Raw genomic sequence first — 22,691 nt, forward strand, 5'->3', positions numbered from 1 at the left:
GAAATTGATTAAGGTGTGCTACACAATGGACAAACCAGCTAATTGTAGCCCCAGGTGCAAGCTGAACCCTCAGCCAGGGTAAAACAATATCCAGGATAAAATGAAAAAACAGCAGCACTCCGGAAATGTTGTAGAAAAAAGTGACTTTACTCAAGTGCACACAGCAACGTTTCGGGCATAAACCAGCCCTTTATCAAGCCTAGTCAAACAAATACAATCAAGTGTTATATACCCACAGGAAAGGGAGGGACCATCACTCCAGCCCTCCATTTAACCCTTTGTGTTCAATATACAAATTTTCAATATATAGATTGCACATATCAAATTTCAAAATTGTAAAAAACATATAAAACAGCACATATATATGCCATAATAATACTTCCATAATATGCTCTAGTGTATCAAGTGCATCAAAATGTAATAGTGATAAATATACTGCTAACGTATAGGAACAATAAATGTCTTACTTTAATGTATTTCATTAAAAATAATTGCTTTTTCCTTATTTCTTTTTCTTTTTGGCTCCGATGCCAAACTCAGGGGGCAAATCACCCCTGAATTGTTAGGAATCTGGAGCTTCCACATCTCTGAATCTTACTGTCCTATAACAAAAACAGTAATAAACAAATTTTTAGATAAAAACCAAAAACAAAACACAATATTTGTTAAAAACACAGTATTTGTTAAAAACAAGCACTCGTAATCACTTACTTATATAAATAACATAGGGGTATATTCCCTGTTAAGACCACCTGGTGACAAAGTACCCAATATATTTATCCAGCGCATTTCTAGTTTCTTCAGCATCCACTGTCTATTACCTCCCCTCCTGAGAGGACCAACAGCATCAATAACCTGATATCTAAGTTGTGAAATAGAGTGCTTCATCTCATGAAAGTGTGCTGGTATAGGAAGATGCTGTAAATTGCAACGTATATTAGACTTATGCTGTTTAATCCTATCCTTGACCTTCTGAGTTGTCTCCCCCACATATGCAAGGCCACAGGGACACTTAATCAAATAGACCACATAAGTGGAGTTACATGTGAAATAATTCTTAATTGAAATATTTTTACCTGTATGTGGGTGTGTAAAAAATTCCCCCTTAGTGATGTTATTGCACTGTGCACATGATAAGCATGGAAATGTCCCCATTTTAGGGGTACCAAAGAATCTCTGACTATATTTCTTTTCTGAACCTATGTCAGCTTTGACCAAAAGATCTTTTAAATTTTTATTCCGCTTATAGGCCATCAAAGGTGGTGTAGAAAATTCTGTGACAGTAGGAATACCCATCTGTAACACCTGCCAGTGTCTCCTAAGAATCCTCCCCACTTGTTCACTTGCTACAGAGAATTGGCTGACAAATGCCAACCGTTTCTCTTTCTCTTTAATCTTTCTCTGTGATGGGGTTCTAAGCTGCTCAGTTGTCTCCTCCCGAATTTTTTCCAAACCTTCCTGTAATTTCTTTTTTGGATAACCCCTTGCCTGAAAACGCTCCGACATTTCCTCCAATCTTTTTTCACACTGTGTCCTGTTAGAAACAATCCTCTTAACTCTTTTAAATTGTGTAACAGGCAAAGACTCAAGCAAGGACCTTGAGTGAAAACTTGTATTATGTAACAGATTGTTTCTATCTGTATGTTTCTGATACAAATCTGTTTCTATGTGTGAACCTGTTTTCCGAATAATGACATCAAGGAAATTTACAGTGTGTGTATCATAAATTAAGGTAAATTTAAGAGTGGGGATTACAGAATTAAGATACTGATGAAACTCAACCAATGTCCCTGGAGGTCCCTCCCAGAACAGAATGACATCGTCAATATAGCGATAGTAAAGGGGGCAAAACTGTTGAAATAGTGCATTAGTATACACAGAAGATTTCTCAAAATCTGCCATATACAAATTGGCATACGTAGGAGCAACATTACTCCCCATTGCCGTTCCCTGTAATTGTTTGTAAAAATTGTCACCAAACATAAAATAACTGTCATAAAGCACAATCTGTAGCAAATCCAAAAGAAAAGATTTTTCTCCATCAGTATAATCAGTAACCTCCTGTAACCAATTGTTAACTGCTGTTAACCCCGCCACATGTGCTATGGAGGTATACAAACTAGTAACATCCAAACTGGCTAGCAGCGTTTGATCCGTAACTTTACAACTGCTTAGAATCTCTAGCAATTGATTAGTATCCTTTAAAAAAGACTTTGTACTGTGAACAATTGGTTGTAAAACCTTGTCCAAATAAATCGACAAGGGAGAGAATACAGAATCAGTATTAGCCACTATTGGTCGTCCCGGTGGGTAATTTAAATTCTTATGGATCTTAGGGATAGTATAAAAAACTGGTGTAATTGGGTCAATTTTAATCAAGAATTTCTGCGTTTCCCCATCAATGATCCCATCCCTGTATGCTGACCCCACAGTCACCCTTATTTTATTCTGAATGGTCACTAGGGGGTCATTGGATAACATACAGTACACATTTTCATCAGCCAACTGTGTTTTAATTTCATTGATATAATAACCCTTATCCAATATAACAAGGGCTCCCCCTTTATCTGCAGGTTTAACAATCACCTGTTTGTATGATAATATATCCGACAAATGTCTCTTTTCATTTTTGGTTAAGTTGTGTCTGGTATTCAAAAGGGGTTTTAACTTCAACCGTGACTTAAGTTCCCTTATATCAGACTTAACTAATTTAACATATGTCTCTACAATTGGATCTGATGTAGGGGGAATAAAATTACTTTTATTTCGTAAACCCACCTTCTTAAGGGTTAATTGTAAATTACTTTCATTACATGCCCCTTTTTCCAATTCCTTAAAAGTAGGTTGTGAAAAAAAGGATTTCAATCTCAAATTACGAAAAAACCGTTCCAAATCTATGTCCAATTGAAAAGTATCACAGCCCCTTACAGGACTAAATGAAAGCCCTTTGCTTAATAAACACATTTCTTCTGATGTAAAGGTATGAGATGAAATATTGATTACCAACGTTTTTTGAAAGTCCGTGCTCTGCGTTGTGGCTGCTGTCTGCGGTCCTTCCGCCCTCCGGTGTCTCCTACCACCCCTCCTTGTCCTTGTGGGGATCGAGATGGACCTGCCCCTAAAAAAGAAGAAGATGAGGAAGCCTCTGATGTCGAGCCCCCAAAGCTGCTACTCGCAGGGGACAGTTGCCTTGCCGAAAGCACGTCTCTTTCCCTCTCCCTGCGGTTCAGGCTGTGGGTCCGCCACTCCCCGCGTCTCTCTGTACCTGCTGGAGACCACGTGGGACGTGTGGAACGCATGGAGCGCAAGTCCTGCTGTGGGCCCTCTCGCCTAGGACCCCTAGGTGTCCAGGTTGTGCCTGACTCGCGCTGCCACCTGTAGATGCGTCCAGTGTTGTAATCAGCCTCATCTCTATGGAATTTCAAACGCTTCCGTTCCTCTATGGACTGACGATGTTTAGACAGGCTCTCCTCCATATGTCTCAGCTGTTCCTGATAGACCTCTGTATTAGTTTGCTGTTTCAACTCACACTCAATCGTTTGAAGGCGTTGTTTTGTCTCCATAACTTCTCTCTGTAAGTACTCAATATTCAATAGAATTATATCAAACGAACATTTATTTACTATTTGTTCATATTTCTTTGCAAACTCTAAATTGTCATTAAATATAGTGGGGCGCAGACTGACACGCAGACCTCTTGGAATACGTTTTGCCCGATAATATTCAGTCAGAGTAATCGCATGTAATTCAAGTCCAATTAACTTGCGCCTCTCTTTCTCATAATCCTTAATCACATCTTGATTAGATATAGAAGTTAAAAATGTACTATTACCTTTACTTGATTCAATAATCCTGTTTTTAACAAATACTGTGTTTTTAACAAATATTGTGTTTTGTTTTTGGTTTTTATCTAAAAATTTGTTTATTACTGTTTTTGTTATAGGACAGTAAGATTCAGAGATGTGGAAGCTCCAGATTCCTAACAATTCAGGGGTGATTTGTCCCCTGAGTTTGGCATCGGAGCCAAAAAGAAAAAGAAATAAGGAAAAAGCAATTATTTTTAATGAAATACATTAAAGTAAGACATTTATTGTTCCTATACGTTAGCAGTATATTTATCACTATTACATTTTGATGCACTTGATACACTAGAGCATATTATGGAAGTATTATTATGGCATATATATGTGCTGTTTTATATGTTTTTTACAATTTTGAAATTTGATATGTGCAATCTATATATTGAAAATTTGTATATTGAACACAAAGGGTTAAATGGAGGGCTGGAGTGATGGTCCCTCCCTTTCCTGTGGGTATATAACACTTGATTGTATTTGTTTGACTAGGCTTGATAAAGGGCTGGTTTATGCCCGAAACGTTGCTGTGTGCACTTGAGTAAAGTCACTTTTTTCTACAACATTTCCGGAGTGCTGCTGTTTTTTCATTTTATCCCAAAATGCTGATTAAGAGTAACCATGTGCTCCTAATTTTTTGGAAGTTAGTAAATCTGTTTCTAGCAAAACAAACCCAAATTAGCTAATTCTGCCTTGCATCTTTTTCCATTAGTCTGAAAGATGATAAAAGTGATGAAAGATGAAAATGTTGCTGGTTAGCTGAAGTTCCTTCTGAAGGGATAGTTTACCTTAACATTCATTTTTGTATTATGCTGACACCAGTATTCTAGAAATTGACTTCATTTTTTATTTTGCTCTGCAATTTTATAGCTTTGAATTCTATCTGTTTTCTAGAATGTTATTTACTCTACCACACAGGCAACAGTTTGGAAGTCAGAATGGGAGATCAATAAGAGAGGGCCAGAATAGAATAATAATAGAACAATAAAACAGAACCCTCAGAGTTAAGGGGTCAGGGACTCAAATAACCAGATTAATATTTTTAATATTGTTAATATTAGGCTAATAATACAAACCATATCAGACAAATAATGAAGGTCAATTGAAAAGTAGCTTGGTATAGGCCCATCTATTACATACTAAAAGTTACTATAAAGCTAACAAACTTTACCAGTTGTTGCAAAAGTAGACAAAATGTGTGTTTTGATTTCTTTTTCCTTGTTAAAATCATGATGAAGGAATGTTGATGACCAAACATTTGGGCTGATGAAGAACCTATTTCAGTAATGAGATTAAGCTGAATGTTTCCATGCTGTTAATTGGGTCTAAAATGTAATTACGCCATAACATTAGTGAAGAAATACACACACACACACATATAAATATGTATGATATATACAAATATGAGTACACATACCTGTATATGCTCAGCCTGGTTTGCATGAGCCATGGTAAATTCATTAATAGCAGCTGCAATGAAAAAGTTAACCAATGAGCCAGGCGCTGTTAGTTGCCACGGTATGAGACCCCGGTTATGGTTAAATTGCTGAGCTCAACATTAATACACATAAGGGCTTTTACTCACAGGCTTTTTAGCCTGTGTTTGCCTGTGGTGTATCAAGTTGCATTCCACCTGCTTTCCACGCTAGCATACGCTTGAATGAGTACAGCCAGATCCGGAAGAATGGACTGCGTTTCTTTATCCGTTGCAGGGCAATATGCCCATGTGTAGAGCCTTTAAGCTTTCCTCCATTAATAACAAATGGATTAAATGTGCACACCATTGTGTTACTTGTATAATTTTTAAGCATCCCGGGGAAACATTTTTTCTCTCACCTTCTTCTCTGAATGTTAAGGCATGCCCTTTCATTTAACAGATGGCAAACACAACTCTTGTTAATTAACAGAACACACCTGAGATATAAAGAGTATGCTCAGACTTTATCTAATTTGTTAACCTCAACTAAATTACTGACACAGAGAAAAAATAAAACAAAGGAAAACTAAAACTTTGTTCATTATGCACGGGATAGACAAACCTTGGCACCCCAGAGAATACAGAATAAGGATATGCTGAATGCTATGGTCCATCATTAGCTGTACCACCAAATGTCTCCTGTATATGTTAGTTGTATAGAGGGATGAGTTTGTATATCTGTGATTGGAAAGTATATGTGTATACGTATTTTAACACATCAATGCTTTATTCTTGTTCTTAAGCCAGGAGGCTGTATTTGTTGGCTCAGCCTCAATCATGTGATTTGAACAGAATACTTGACCTTAACTGCAAAGAAATGTGGCCAGGAGATTACTGCTAGCATTCACATGATAGAACCCCTATATGGTTTTCCTGCCATAACTGTGGGAATGGGAAAAGGCAGAAATAAGAGTGAGGTTTGAGTTGGGTTTTCTTAACTTCATAAAGTTCATATAATGAACAAATATTATCTGTAATGGACTTGTCACAATTGTTTGTGGTAGTTTTTGATACAGCAAGATTAGACATCCACATACATACAAGCATGGGATCAGCCATCTAGAAAAGCACAACAGAGACCGTTTCCGCACACCCTGGCTCTCCAAACTTGAACACCCAGTGCACACTGCTAGAGGGATCGGCACCCTCCCAAAACTGCAAGGCACTCAGGGCTACACGGGATCAACCCTTTAAAAATTTATTGCGGAGGTGCAATGTTTCGGAGCAAACCTAGCTCCTTTATCAAGCCATCTAGAAACCTGTTATCCTTTCTCTGTAATAAAACAATAACTTGTACTTGAGCCTAACTAAGATATAATTAATCCTTATTGGAGGCTAAATAATTCTACCGGGTTTATTTACTGTTTCAATTATTTTTTTGGTTGACCCAAATTATGGAAAGGCCCCATATGTGGAAAACCCCAGGTGCAGAGAATTCTGATTAATAGGTGCTATACCTTTAGTGGATAATTAGTTAGTGCACAAATTTCAGGAATTTTAAGGAAGTAGGGTTTTAGCCTAAAGGTGGCTATACACGGTTAATTTCAGCTGCCGATATCAGCCCTTTAGACCGATTCGGCAGCTTATCTGCACCAATGACGGGTGTCCCCGACTAACATCTGCCCTAAAATCGACTTATTGATGTGGCCCCCAAACTGATGGCGCCTATGCTCTAGGGCCAAATGATCAAATTTGTCATCCGTTGGTGGGCACATCAGGAGAAGATCTGCTCATTGGCGACCTTGCCAAACAAACAGATTTTACAGCATATGGCTACCTTTACCATGTGGGCTGTTAGGCCCTATTCAGTTTAAAGGACAGAGGGCTTGTCTTTTTACATATGGATAAGAAATAACATTAGACTTATTAGACTAACCAAGAAGGTTTGATGCAATGGAAAAGGGGAAGATACTGGTGTAGGGAAGACCATATTGAAGATAGTATCCCCCAGTAAGAAATTACTTTAGAGGAACTGAGAAACCCATAAATGAGGACTAGAAAGTTGTAGACTAGACCCTACGTGTAGAGCCTTGAGAAGCAACGGATTGTCATACCTATTTAACAGATTAGTAAGCAATAAAGTCAAAAAGCACATAATAAAAGACAGAGTGAAAAACACTTTCTTTTCAGTTGTGCTTTAAGAACCAGTTTGGGAAAATCATATCCATATTAACTAAGCCTTAATCTTTTGTCCTTTCCTCCAAAGTGCGATTATGTTGTATTTTTTCTTAAACAAAGAAAAAAGCACATCAATCTAAAACAGCAACTCTCCAAAGTAGCAATCTTTGTGTATTGCTTCCCATACATTATCCTTTATCGTTTGTTGTTTTTACTTACTCTCTGCAGCAGAGGAAGCATTTATTAGAAGTGTTCTGCTGCTGGCTTCCCCCAAGCGACAGAAAAATAGATTTTTGTTTGTTCCTTTTTATGGCTGCGTGCTTTCTTATAACACCATTGAGAAGTATGTATACTGCAATAGAGTTCAGCTGCTATGCGCCGGTACCTCATGTAGCTCTTTGCACAATTTCACTATCATTTGATTTAAAATCTAGGCTCCAAACAGTTGCCTCACTGTACATTAATAGGTGAACAGTCAAACCAGGGGAATAGAATAGACTTCACAAGAGTGTCAGAGCGCACCCAAGTCTAAACGAACTGTAAACCCAAGTATAACATTTTGCAAAATAAAAACAACTTTCCAGTACATTTTCTATACATATTTTTAGGTATTTGTAAATATAATTGCTATTAAGGGTAGTATTGGTTTGTCCTTTGCTATTATGTACTCTACTGGTTCTGACTTACATGTACCATTGGATAAATACAGTATTCATCTTCATATTATAGGAATTGGAGTTTTGGGTGACTGTAACATTTTTTCAGATGTACATGTAGTCAGACAGACACTGCATTCATTAGCAATGACATTTACAAATAACTTTATAGATATTGGAAAATTGCTTAGAATGTATTTTGTATTTAGGTTTAAAACCAGCTTAATACATTTTGGGGAAAATTTACATACAAACTACAAAAATTCACAGGGGCAAGACACTATCATGTGCACTGGAATTTTAAATGTCGTTTGCTGAAATCTGTGAAAATAACACCCCAAAATAATCATGGAGCTACAGTAGCATTCACTCCATTAAAAAATCTTCTTCCATGAGTTCAGAATCTGGGGTTTAACATGAAACAGATTAAAACAAGGCTATGGAAAAAGCAGTGGAGCTTTTTTATACAGTCATTTGGGCATGGCTCTGAGTCACAGGAGAAAGTACAGTATAATCCTTAGCATCTTATAGGGGAATGTAATAAAATCCAGTAACAGAAAAATATGGTTTGCTCAATGCAAAAAATGATTCCTCTGTGCAAACAATTTTTTCTTTGTGCGAGTTTAATATAACTATTTCTAATCCCAAAGTGTTTACCAACCCCTTCCACCAGCAGAAGAAATAATGGGAATGTTATAGTTTGTACCAGAAAGCAGTGTTTATAATAAAACTAATTTCTAAAAAGTCATTATTTTTGTATCAGAAAAATAAAACACCTTAATTGAGCTTTTAAAACACCCCATTTAAATGCAAAGTATAATAATTGTCTATTATTATTATTATTATTATTATTACTACAGGTATGGGATCCCTTATCCGGAAACCTCTTATCCAGAAAGTTCCGAATTATGGAAAGGTCATCTCCCATAGACTCTATAGACTATATAAGCAAATAATTCTAATTTTTAAAAATGATTTCCTTTTTCTCTGCAATAATAAAACAGAACATTGTCCCAACATGTCCCAACATGATCCCAACTAAGATATAATTAATCCTTACTGGAGGCAAAACAAGCCTATTGGTTTTATTCAGTAGTTAAATGATTTTTTAGCAGACTTAAGTTATGGAGATCCAAATTACAGAAAGATCCCTTATCCGGAAAACCCCAGGTCTAGAGCATTCTGGATAACAGGTCCCATACCTGTATTATTATTATTATTAATAACATGTATTTAAAAAGAGCCAACATATTCCACAGTGCTGTGTTAAGTGGGTTTCATACATTGGACATACAGAGTTACATACAAAGCAACCAATAACCAATACAAGCAGTGCAGAGGGCCCTTCCCAATAGAATTTACAATCTACAAGGATAGGGCAAGATCTGGCAAGATCAGACTAAAGCAATGTAATAGATGCTTTTAGCACCATACTGAGTTTGTGTTAAACTAAATGAGGGTAAGCTTCTCTAAATAAATGTGGTTTTAGAGATCTTTTGAAGGCAGAAAGATTGGGGGAGAGTCTGACAGATTGTGTGAGCGAATTCCAGAGAAAGGAGGCAGCTCTTGCAAAGTCTTGAATGCAGTGAATGAGGAGGGAATGAGAGAAGTTGAGGAGCAGGTCAGTAGAGGAGTGGATAAAGCGGGTTGGTTGGTATCTAGAGATAAGTTCAGAGATGTAAGGTGGGGCAGAGTTATGGACTTTATAAGTGGGGGTCATTAGTTTGAATTATATACTAGATGATAATGGAAGCTAGTGCAGGGATTGGCAGAGTGGCATGGCAGAGTATGAGTGGCTGCCTGGCAGCAGTATTAATTATGGACTGGAGAGGGGACAGTCCCTGGAGGGGAAGGCCAATTAATTGAGAGTTACAGTAGCCCAGGCGTGATATAATACAAGAGTAAATGAGAATTTTGGCAGCATCTAATGAAGAACATTACATTGTCATGTGCAAATGTTTGTTCTTATTTATGCAAACTTAAGCTCCTACAACATATAAGCAAAAGCTATCTTGATCACTTGAGGTTTTAAAGGAGAACAAAAGGCAAGAATAAAATATAGCAGCACTGGTGAGGCCTCCCACCCCCTCACGAATGCGCCAGTGTTTTCCCTCCAACACAGCAGGGTTGATGAGCATGCTACATCTCATGCTGCTTTGTTTTTCAGAGCAGCGGTGGATATAGAAGAACAGGCTTTAATCAGATCTACCTCCAACCATTAAATCCTCTATATTATGAAATCCTAATCTCTAAGCCTGACACAAAGACCATGTTTGGGAAGTGAAGGTCCTATGTATATTAACGTAATGGTCATCTGGCCAGCACTTCAAGAAAAACTATTCCCCCCAAATAATTTAGGTCTTTATAAAATATTATCCCATAAATCAGTTCATATGTAAAACCCTGCTTCATCTAAATAAACCATTTAATAAAAATATATTTTATTAGCAGTATGTGCTATTGGGTACTCCTAAATCAAAAATTGCTATTTTGAGAATTAAGGGCCGCCTCTTTGAATCATATGATGCACACGGTGCACACAAACAAATGGAGGCACACTTACATGCTAGGCTACATCAGCCAATTAATGGACAGGTGCATTATTTCTGGTCATGTGATCTCTTAGGGAGCACACAGCCCATCACAAAATGGTGGTTCAAGGGAAATATGTAAAAGGGCAATATTTAGTGATATATATATTCCAGTTTGGCCAGATTCTTTAATAGGCCACTTAACATAATATAAACTATTTGCTGGTTAAATATTCATTCTGGGGGTGTAGTTTTCCTTTCAATGTATCAGCTTATCTCCAGGGCCGATTTATTAGTAATACAATTAGACTGGCCACATACATGGATGGCCAAATTCTATTAAACTATAAGAAATGTAAGAAAAAGAGCTGTAGTTCCAGTTACCTTTCTTGTCTCGGTGCACCATGTACCAACCCTCAAGCTGGATTGGTAGATCAAATTTTTTTGGACAGATCAACTACAATCTGTCAGATCTCTCAAATTCAACCCCCATGCCAAGATAGTTGGGCACAATTGGTCATTATCCCTTTGCCTGACAAAATCAGGAAAAGTATAGTCAAAATAAGTTTCTTGGCAGAAGGACAAGCAAAACAAAAGTGGGTGGTTTAGTGGCAGATGAGATTTAATGTTCAAGAAAAAATTCAAATTCTACCTATAAAAGCACTAGAACATTATTTAGTCTAGTCCTGGAACTTTTGGCCAATGCCAAAATCATGTGCACTTTTTCCCTCCAATGTGTGCCTGTATGTTATCCACCCACATAGGACCTTCTTCCTAATGTGGATCATACCACATAGTACTTTAGATTTGTGTATTTATACTTATATATTGCTTTTATATTGCTTTTATTATACTTGTCCTCCCTGTGTGCTTTTGTACATTGAAGTTCAGTGCTGAGTATCCTTGTAGCGCTTTATAGATAAAGTTATACATACATACATAAATATATGGTTATGCAAGCCACTTATTTCCTTAATGGCACTAGGCAAATCCATTATGGATTGGCTGTAGCAAGCAATGCCAGGGAGCAGCTGCAAGGGCAAACAAGGTTTTGAGCTGTATTATAAGGGGCATAGGTTTGCAGGAGGAGGGGGTTATTCTTCCCCTTTACAGAGCGCTGGTAAGGCCCCTAGAATATGCCATGCAGTTCTTGTCTCCAAAGCTCAAAATGGATGTTATTGAATTAGAGAGTGTCTAAAGAAGGGCAATTAATCAGGCAAAAGGTATGGAAAGTCTCAGTTATAAAGGAACACTGGCCAAGTTGGCATTGTTTAAACTGGAGAAGAGTGGCTTTGACTAGTAAGCAAGGACCTTTAGTACCATGGGGACCCTGTGGGTTATGCACCTATTATTATGCCACTAAAAGTTTTCTAGAAGATTATTTTCTTGTAGATAGTGCTCTCTGTTAAAATTTAGCAGGTGTGGGCATCAATTTTACTGGTATAATTCTCTTTTCTGGGCACTTCCTTGGCAATTTTAAGAGATTTCCTGTAGTGCACAAGCATTGGGAAGCTGAACAGTTCCTAAAAAATGTACTTTTGACTGTTAAAACACAATGCATGCAATTTTAATTTGCTGTCAAGGCAGGAAAACTGCTTTGTAGAAAATGTTCTTTTGTATAAAAAAGAAAATTACATTTTAGCTATAGTTTTTCTTTAATGGCACAACAAATATGAGCTAGAATATATGAAAAAACACCTGCAGTTTATAATGTTTGCAGTAATATAGTGTTACAGCAATACCATAGGTAATAGTTTGATGTTATTAGAAATAGCCACGTAGGCACTTTCCATTTCCAATTCATACTTTAAATTTGAATTATAGACCTGATAATATGTTATTTTATTTATGTTTTTTAAATATAAATATGAAGACATCCTCATTGGCTGAATATCCACCTTGTTAAATACACTAAGGGGCTGATTTACTAACCCACGAATCCGACCCGAATTGGAAAAGTTCCGACTTGAAAACGAATATTTTGCGACTTTTTCGTATGTTTTGCGATTTTTTCGGATTCTGTACGAATTTTTCGGATCCAATACGATTTTTGCGTAAAAACGCGAGTTTTTCGTATCCATTACGAAAGTTGCGTAAAAAGTTGCGCATTTTGCGTAGCGTTAAAACTTACGCGAAAAGTTGCGCATTTTTCGCGTAAGTTTTAACGCTACGCAAAATGCGCAACTTTTTACGCAACTTTCGTAATGGATAGGAAAACTCGCGTTTTTACGCAAAAATCGTATTGGATCCGAAAAATTCGTAAAGAATCCGAAAAAATCGCAAAACATACGAAAAAATCGCAAAGTACCGATCATTACGAAAAAAACGCAATCGGACTCCATTCGACCCGTTCGTGGGTAAGTAAATCAGCCCCTAAGCCTACCTTCCTGGTATGCAAGTGAATTATCGGCTCTTTCCTACATTTGCAGCTTGAAGTCTATTAAGATTTCAAGAGATCTAATATAAGGCGACAGGCAATAGGGCAAATTTAATTTAGTGATAAAAAACTAATCATATCTCAATACATGAACATGGGATAGTTATCAGTGCGGGCAGATTGTTTTCATACTTCAATACGCTCCCTGTTACAACGCAATTAACTGTGTCTCCTTTGTGAAATCAGGAGCTGAACGAACAGACCTTTTCATTCTGTAAGCACAGTCTGTATGCGTTCTCCTGGGCTGCAATGGCACACCAACATAGGACCGCCTTTGCTTTCCCACCATGCAATAATATAGTTTGACTTCATTATTTTAGCTGCGTATGACCAATGAAACTTTACTGATGTATTTTTTGTAACTACAGTGTGTTAGAAACTAAGATGTATAGCTCTGGAACTGTGCTTTCCAACTAGAGGCCCATGGACTGGATATGGCCCTCCAAAGGATTTGTATGCCCCCCCCCCCATCTGCTTAAAGGTTCCATAGACTTCACTGTATTATCATCAACCCTAAACCCCCTGAGATGAATGAAGATGAATATTTCTAGAAATGCTATATTTTATATACTAAACCTGAAGTTTCAGCATCTCCATAGTAGTAATGATATAGGTCTTTACAGTTATCACAGGAACTTCTCATCTTGGATTCTGTTAGAACTGTCTGGGACACCGCACATGCTCAGTGTGTCTCTGGGCAGCTGTTGAGGAGCTGTGCTTAGAGGTCGTTGCAAATTATCAAGCAGAAAATGAGGCTGGCCTGTTATATAAGCTGATAAGTTCTGATTACTAAATTCTAATGCTAGTTGGACTGGTTTTAGAGCTGCCATGTAATGTGACTCTGAATTAATTACTAATTAGCCTTATACTGTTACATTTATATTCTATATATACAGTATATTGTGAGTGGGCCCCTAAGCTCAGTAAGTGACAGCAGCACAGAGCATGTGCAGTGAATCAGCAGAAAAGAAGATGCGGGGCTACTGGGGCATCTTGGGGGGCACAGATTAGAGAGCGCTGAAATACCTCATGAAAGCGCTGAGGGACTGTGGAGCCAGCCAGGGCTCAATTCCCTCAGGCACATGAGGGGTTAATTTGTTTATCCATTGGGCGGGAAAGAAAAGACTCCTCACTCACCCCCTCCCCTTCTGCCTGTCAGCTCTCAGGGCAGCAGCATCTCACTCCACCTCCTGCAACACACGGAGTGTCATCTCCCTCCCCCCTCCCTGTTTAAGCGAATTTAGCTGGTGACCTGTAGGTCCGTAATTTCGCTCAACTTACATGTTTTATGTTTTTCTTTAGATTTATATATTTGTATATATTTGGTCTGTCACAGCAAATGGCGGGTGATAGTCCTTGGCCATTTAATCTCTGGTGTTGTTTGATGGTTTCCACATGCCCACAGCGTTTGCAGTGGCTGGCATTCATTATAAAACAGCTAAAAAGTTAGTTAAGATGTTTGAAATACATGGCAAGGACTGTTTCTGATGTTGGATTTCTTTAATAAAACTGTGGCCGAACTCCACCCACAAAACGGTGTCAGTGTGTTTTTCTTGTGTCATTTGGTTACATTGGGGGTAAGGTTGGAAGGGAGGGAATAAGTCTCAGCAGTGCTTCTCTACTAAAGGGCTATGGTTGCCATGGCCTGGTACAGAAGCCTGAAACATAATGTACAACATTTCTAGCCCTAGCTTAATTAAGCTTTAGTTCTCCGAAATGTATGTTCCACAAAAGGTATTCCATTTCTAACTCCATTCCACATGGGCCAGTAGCAGATCGAGTTTTCGGAACAGCTTGAAAATAAGCACGGATGGGAAGTATTTTTTATTATTATTTTTGATCTCTGCATACTGGAGTTAGCACACTAGTTTGTGAACATATTAGTTTGAAATGGTGACTCTGTATTTAATGTTTTCTAATGGAATTTATTACCACATGCTGTGAAAAGCTTTGCTGTGTACATAGGTGCTTTAATATGTTAAGTAAGAAGTGCATCCTATAAATGTAGTATTACGTGTTCTACCTCTAGCCACAAGAGTGCACCACAGGAAAAATTACAAGTATTCCGGCCTCAGATATTTCCTTATCTGATTTTTCTTGTGCATGTCATGCATGCAACTAAATTAATTAATAGCCAGGTTAAACTAAGAGTCTATTGGGATACAGCTGGTGTCAATGGCAGGGCAATTAATAGTTAAATCCACAGGCTGAAGTACTGTGTTTCCCTGAGGAGAATGAATTCAAGGCAACCCTGCCTACCCATTGCTTAATCATTCTGCGATAAGGATCGCTGGATGAATTATGGATTTGTGCTGAAAGGAACCTTATCAGCAATTTCCTCTTTTATTTGTATCCTTTGTTTCAAATAAAAAAATGACAAAGGGCTGCAGGCGAATGAAAAGAATTCAGAACAATGTAATGTCCTTTTCAAGGAATACGACATTCAGTATATTAGATTTCACTCTTCCTAGTCTGAATAGGCAAAGCCGAATGATGTAGACACAAGGTGCTTTCAGGCCCTATCGCTGTATGTGACAATTGCAAAGAATGAAATATCCTGGCCTTCTAGGCTCACAATCCAAGGGTTTACAATGAAGCATATTACAATATATTATGAATTGTTTGGAGTTGAATCCAAAAGATTGTATGATTCACTAATCTGTCCTATGAAATAGCCTGCTCTAGCACAGGAATATTATCTCACACAATAATAGGGGCTTGATGAAAAGAAAATATAGCTAGTATTTGGGATGTCCCTGGTTTAGCACAGTGATCAGCCACACGTGAATCTCCAGCTTTAGTTGATCTACAACACCTACCATCTTCCAGTATCTGTATTTCATGAACTAACAGTCTCAGGCTGAATAAACAGTATTTGGGCTAGCATTAGGGATTTCCTAGGAAGAGGTGAATAAAACTGTCAGCCAGATGATTATGAGATTTTGAGGGCAGAGTGGCCATCAGCAGTAGTATCTGATAATGCAAAAGAGACAATGAATTCATAGTAACAGCACAAAATCAGCATTAATGAATTAATAAATGGATGTGCAAATGGAGAGAAATTGTGACTGAACTGGTTGGTTCACCTGTTGCTAACCAAGCCATGGTATATATCACAACTACTGTGCCATTGCACATGAACGTATCTGTTTTGCTGCACCTGAATGGAGCAAATGTTAATGGGTAAGCAGGATGCCTTTGTGCTTTCCTCAGACTAATTCTCATTACTACATCACTGCCAAATGGAAACAGCAATGTATTCTTCTGAAAGAGCAGGAACTTGTGTTCCATTCTGGAGTACGCAGACCAGTACCACAAATGCTTATTGCAGGGCATGTTGTTAAGTTTTAAAAACATGGTGGCTTGCCTTGTACTTTGCACCCTGTCCTTCTAATTGTCCTTATACTATCAACCTGTTTCATACTTCAAATGAGTACTGGTGCCCGAGTACCTTGATGATCATGGTTAAGAACCACTGGCACCCAGTTTGTTTAATTTTTTTGTACTGACACTGCATATTAAACAGATCAGCTATACCACTCCCTTGAACACTTCTGCAACAGCTGCACCTGGTAGTAGTGAGTCCAGGTTCCTGTACTTAAAACCAGCCAGGCATAAAATACTGTATAAGACCAAAGAGTACATTATATAAGTGGGTTATTTCATTATTTGTTGAGTAGGTGCTTGACAAATAGACATTTTGTAAAATTTGATTAGGGCCACATTGCACAAGATGTTGAGTCTATAGGGTTGATTCACTAAAGGTTGATAAGTTTTATTGCACATTTTTGTGCTAAAATTGACGCAAAAAAACACGCGATTCGCTAAATTATCAACGCATTAAGTTGCATATTGTGTGCGTTAAATTTCGCGTTACCGCATGCGTTAATTTGCGTGCCGAAGTAATACTAACGCATGATTCACAAACACTTAGACGCGCTAAATATCGCATTTGTCTGAGTGAAAATTAATACCTACTTGAGGCAGGCGGTAATTATAGAAAAGTACAGTTCATGAGCTTTTGGCAACACAATATGGACTTTGCAGTGGGATTTATTCAAGTCTGTGTTGGCCCTAGAGTGATGCAGCCTCCAGTTTGCAGGGAAATAGTCATTTTCATAAAAGTAGTTTTACGGAAGTAATGCTGCGTATGGCTAATATGGCGTGCGTTTTTTCGGCAACTATTTGTGTGCGATGCGTTGATTAGCGTGCGTTCCGTCAAATACCGCACGAAAATAGTCATTGCGTCTTAAATAATGCAAGCAGCATTGCGTCTAAATTAACGCTTTTAGTTAACGCTTTTTAGCATGCTTTTAGTGAATCGTGCATTAAGACGCAAAAAATTAGACGCTATAAATAGCGCTCGTTTTATCGCACTTTAGTGAATCGGCCCTTATATATCTTGCAGCTAAGTAATTACTATGGCACTTTTATAAGGCATTACAAACCTAGATCTAAGCCCTAGATCACTAAGGGGCACAAAACACAATTCCCTATAAACCTTACAATATCTGGCACATGGTGCATAGTGCAACATCAGCAGGTAAACTGCTGCCCTGTCCTTACTGCTTTGCATTGTAAGTACAGGGCCCCATTGAGGCCTGCACCCGTTAGCACTTACTTTGCGACCAGGAGCAGTTACCCCAATGTGCCTCCCCCTGCCTGTCATATCCACAATTATAGATATGATCAAGGCAACATGCTCATGCCATTTATAGTTATATCCATTACTGGTTGCTATATCCATTTAATATTACAGGAAAGGCACACTTGTTTGTACCCAGGCATTGCTTGTGCTAAAAGTGTTTGGTAGAACAGCTACAATAAGATTTATTAACCCACTTATTTGAGAAAATAAAGAAAATGCATTTTTGTGGTTTTAAGACTTCCTTCTGTTAGTTGAAGCTGAAAAAATGATCTGCATGACTAGCCTAAAAGATACTTTGTGGTCTTCTTGACTAAGGCCTTCAAGCACTACTGTAAGTCTGTAAGTGTTTTTATAACCACTAATTTTGCTCTTGTATCCATTTACATGTATTATATTAATTCAAATGATATTGAAATATGCATGAATGCATCAATATCCATACTGTTTATTCCATTATGCTGCTGAAACTCCTTAACAGACTGTACAGTTAAAGCTGTGAATTTAAATAAAGCTAAATGTACAGTACTATAGGCTATGTAATAAAGAATACAATGCATTGCAGTGGATAGCTGCTCTCCCTGCTAACAAGAGATGACTTAGAATGTTGGATCAAAGCACAGAGCCAGTAACATCCAATAATTTAAATCACGGCACCTGAAGCAATAATCTTTCCACAAATAGGATCCAAATTGCAATGTCCCAGATAACAGAAGTTTAGATAGCTGATGACCACTTGGAAGAGAACAAAAGTGCAATCAGTATAGCGAATGTCACCATTAACACCTGACAAACACAGCTGCCATTCACTAGAGCCAGAAAAAAAAGTAAAAGACTATTCCAAAGTCACTCTGATTTTTCTATCCAAGCAGGGGTTGGCTACAGTGTGCTGGAAGCTCATCACAAATGACTGGATGATTAGACAAGAGTTTTTAAACAGAGGGAAATAGGTTTTTGTTTTTTTTTATAATTAACCCGACATTTGTTTAATAACAGAAAGCAAATATCAGTATGTTTACCCATTCCTTCACAGTTTACTCCCTTTAAAATAATTAGTTATAAACATGATTGTAAGCTTTACCTAGCCTAAGGGGCTGATTTACTAATCCATGAACGGTCCGAAGGTGTCCGAATGCGTTTTTTTCGTAATGATCGGTATTTTGCGATTTTTTTGCAAATTGTCGCGACTTTTTCGTAGCGTTATGACTTGCGCGAATTGTCTCGACTTTTTCGTAGCCTTCGCGCCGAGTATGAAAGTTTCGGATTCATTCAAGCTTCAGTATCGTGACTTTTCTTGGGCCAGGTTGGAGCTGCAGAGTGCCATTGAGTCCTATGGGAGGCTTCCAAAATCATGCAAAGTCTGAAAGTTTTGACCGCCGTTTACGAGCGCTCAATACGAAAAAGTTGCGACAATATACGAGCAATTCGTAACGGCTACGAAAAAGTCGCGACTTTTCGCGCAAGTCGTAATGGCTACGAAAAAGTCGCGACAATTTACGATAAAGTCGGAACGGCGACGAAAAAATTGCAAAAAATAGGAAAAAGTCGCAAAATGTTCGTTTCCAATCCGAATTCTTCCCATTCGGATTCAAATTTGTGGATTAGTAAATCAGCCCCTAAGGCTGAGGGCAAATAGAGCTTGGCTCCACCACTGGAAGAAGCGGATTCACTCCCTTACGCACCTCGGAATGCAAAAGCAGCCATTTTTGGGCCAATCTCCATTCAGTTCCACTTCATGTAGCTGAGTGTAGGCGGAAGCTTTACTTGTCAGTGCAGTTTTACTAAGATGCATAAGGGGAGAGGATCTGCTTTTCTTACCCTTCAAAAAGCAGGAAAAAACAGCATGCTGAGAGCAGTGGAGCCAAGTCTCTGTGTGCCCAGGCTTCCTTGAATCTCCTTTCCTGGAGAGCAACTGATAGTGATGACAGTGTTCTAAACCCATTTGTGCTTGTAATTAGCAATGATCATATTTTTTTACCAGGCATGTATTTGTAGGGAAATTCTGTCTTCTGTGATTTTTATTTGTGAAGCTACAGCAAAATTCCGCTATAGAAAAATGTGTTGCCCAATGACTCCAATGTAATTTGAGCAAAAAAAATTGCTGCAAATAAACACCTGCTGACTCCAACGTAATTTGCCAGAAAAAAATTGCAGCAAAAAATAGTCCACTGACTCCAGTGTATTTTGTACATAAAAAAGCCCAGTGACAAATGTATTTCCATTTTCCACACAGTTTCCCAATTTTTTCTGGAAAGCAAATGGGACAAGTTTGCTCATCACTACTTGTAATGCACATACTTCCCATAATTATAAGCATGTTGACTGGGGTCTCTCACTCACCCTGGTGCATATAACACCTTTATACATGCAAAATATGTCATAATATCATACTTAAAGGAGAACTGAACCCTAAAAATGAATATGGATAAAAATGCCAAATTTTATATACTGTACTTAGTGAACCAGCCGAGAGTTTCAGCAACTCAGTAGCAGTAATGATCCAGGATTTCAAGTTTCCATCTTGGAAAGTGTCTGCAACATACACATGCTCAGTGGGCTCTGGGCAGCTGTTGAGAAGCTGAGCTTAAGGGTCACTGTAAATTATGAAGCAGAAAATGAGGTTTGCCTGTCATTGAGGGGGATGCTACAGGGATGTTTATTCATTTCTGACACTAATTGCACTGGTTTCATAGTTTCCATGTAGTAATTATCTGTATTAATTACTAATCGACCTTATGATGTGACATTTATATTCTATATATACAGTATATTGTGAGTCAGTCCATAAGCTCAGTAAGTGACAGCAGCACAGAGCATGTTCAGTGAATACGCAGAAAAGAAGATGGGGAGCTACTGGGGCATCTTTTGGGGCCCTTGTACCATTGGGCTTCACTGTGGCGTGAATCCATTTTCTATTTTTTTCTGTTGGCCGGGGTACCTTACAGAAAAAAACTTACCACCTTTTTACCTTATTCCCAGGTGTCCTGGGCTTGCATAGGTGTAAAGTTCTCCTCTTTCACTGTACTGCACATCTGGGGAAGCCTGTGAAAGAAAATGAAAATGCAGAGTGGGGCTCTTGTCTTTTATTTAAAACAAAGAAAATTATATCAAGCAAAAGGGTAAGTTTGCCCAGGGCAGGGATCCCTATTAACAGTTGGATAGTTGGAGTAATCTAAAGTTATTAAAGCAACCCTTACAAACTTGCTAAACAGACAACAGGCCTTCCCTTAAACATATTCAAGGGTCATAAGTCTAATAGAATTAAAGGGGAAATGGTAAAATATGGTTATTTATCAGAGTAAATGCATACATGGGAAAACAATCATGTTAGGGCATCATGCATATGAATAATCACATTAGTGAACTACTTTGTTGGGACTTCAGATAGAATAGTAGGATATAAAAGGTCATGAGTGGACTTCAAGCTCACCTGGACATTTAGGTGTGTAAGCCAAAGATGCTCAGGGTTTGACTGATGTGGACATGGGGGAAAACATAATTTATTTTTATGTACTTGCCTTTGCATGTACTTGATGGAAAGAGAAGCTGAACTACATACATTTACAGATCAACATTCCTTCAGCACCTGCACAATACGCCAGGACACATTTTATGGAGCTTATAAGCCACCAAGTGCCATCTGTTTATTTATTTCATGTCCAGCTCTGTGTGATTTATTCACTTGGAGAGTGACCTTGGCAGCTGCTAAGCTTCCTCCGTGTCCTTCTTTTTAAATTCCCTTTGTGTCTTTCCCAGTGCAATAAAAAGCCTTTTCCAGTTATAACAGATGAATGCTTTTAGCTTTGAACTGCTCCAAAGTGCAAAACAATATAAACACTGTAGTCATATTTTATTGTTTGAGGAGGTTTCAGAGTAAAACAACAAACGTTAATTGGTATGAGCTTGCTATTATCTTGATAAAATGTATAAATCACATCCTGTGATACACGCAGGACAAAGACATTTGTGAGCCCCAGTTCAGGGTTATGGTTTGCCTCTACTTTGTTGGTTAAAAGTCTCCCTGAAGCTTGTTGGTCCTAGAACCATTGCATGCACTGCACAATGAATAAACAGGCATTCTAGAATCTACTAGTTCTACTATCTGGAAGCCAGCAAGAGTAAATTTAATATACAAGCTGCTCAAGCCCTCACTAATTAGAAGAGACTACAAAGTCCCAAAGATTTCCAACTTTGTGTATCCAAAGAGAAAAAACGTGCAGGACAGCAGCTAGTCTTTATTTGCTCAGCTTTAAAAACATCAGAGCCCTAATGTCTAAACCATCTGGAAGGCTGTTCTCCCACTGGAATTTTCTTTAACTATCACCCTTCAGACAGTCCCACCAAGAACTGGTCTCAGACTGCAGACGGCTAGACCTCAGTACACCACTTAGTCAGTAACATTGGGCTGCTCCCCTCATTCTTTTTCATTCAGTGACATAACTTTCCTTTCATTTGAGCCCCAGTGCACAGGGACCATCATTCCCCAACTTAGCAGTAACTACTTAGCACCACAACTGAGGTTGTGTTAAAGAGTACTGAAATAACTACAGTGGAGAGGACATTCCTCTACTTCTCCTTTTTTCAAGTTTAAGGTATTGTTATTATAGTTTATGCATAACTTGCATTGAAAAAAAAAATATATACTGTATATACTGTATATATTAATAATTCCTACATTACTTTGTCTGTGTACCCCTTCCTTACAGACTTGTTAGTGCCTAATTTATGGAGTCTTTCATGAAGGATCTATTACAAGTGATTGTTTAGCTTTTACTGAAATACTCCTCCTAATAACCCCCTGAGCAGCTGAAGCTGATGAAGTTCAATGCACTTAACAGCTTTGAAGATCAATATAAATACATAAAAAGACTCAGATGTTGGATTGAAACAATATTAATACAGAACTTTGCCAGTTAAATCATAAAAGTTGTGTAAGTTCACAAAACATTGCAATTAAAAACCCCGAGAGCAAA

The 22,691-nt window shown here is 38.1% G+C and overlaps 1 protein-coding gene across 1 annotated transcript in view; it reads right to left on the reverse strand.

The window, feature by feature from the left end:
• Positions 1–2,560: 2,560 nt before the first annotated feature.
• Positions 2,561–22,691, reverse strand: part of LOC116412319 — a 58,732-nt gene continuing 38,601 nt past the window's right edge. The window contains exons 4-5 of the mRNA XM_031906416.1: positions 3,266–3,852; positions 2,561–3,118 (exon numbers count right to left, since the gene is read on the reverse strand). Coding sequence (XP_031762276.1) covers positions 3,000–3,118; positions 3,266–3,852 — 706 coding nt within the window. The 3' untranslated portion in view covers positions 2,561–2,999. The remainder of the gene's footprint in view (positions 3,119–3,265; positions 3,853–22,691) is intronic.

The sequence above is a fragment of the Xenopus tropicalis genome, chromosome 1 (assembly GCF_000004195.4).
Source record: "Xenopus tropicalis strain Nigerian chromosome 1, UCB_Xtro_10.0, whole genome shotgun sequence".
Lineage (NCBI taxonomy): Eukaryota > Metazoa > Chordata > Amphibia > Anura > Pipidae > Xenopus > Xenopus tropicalis.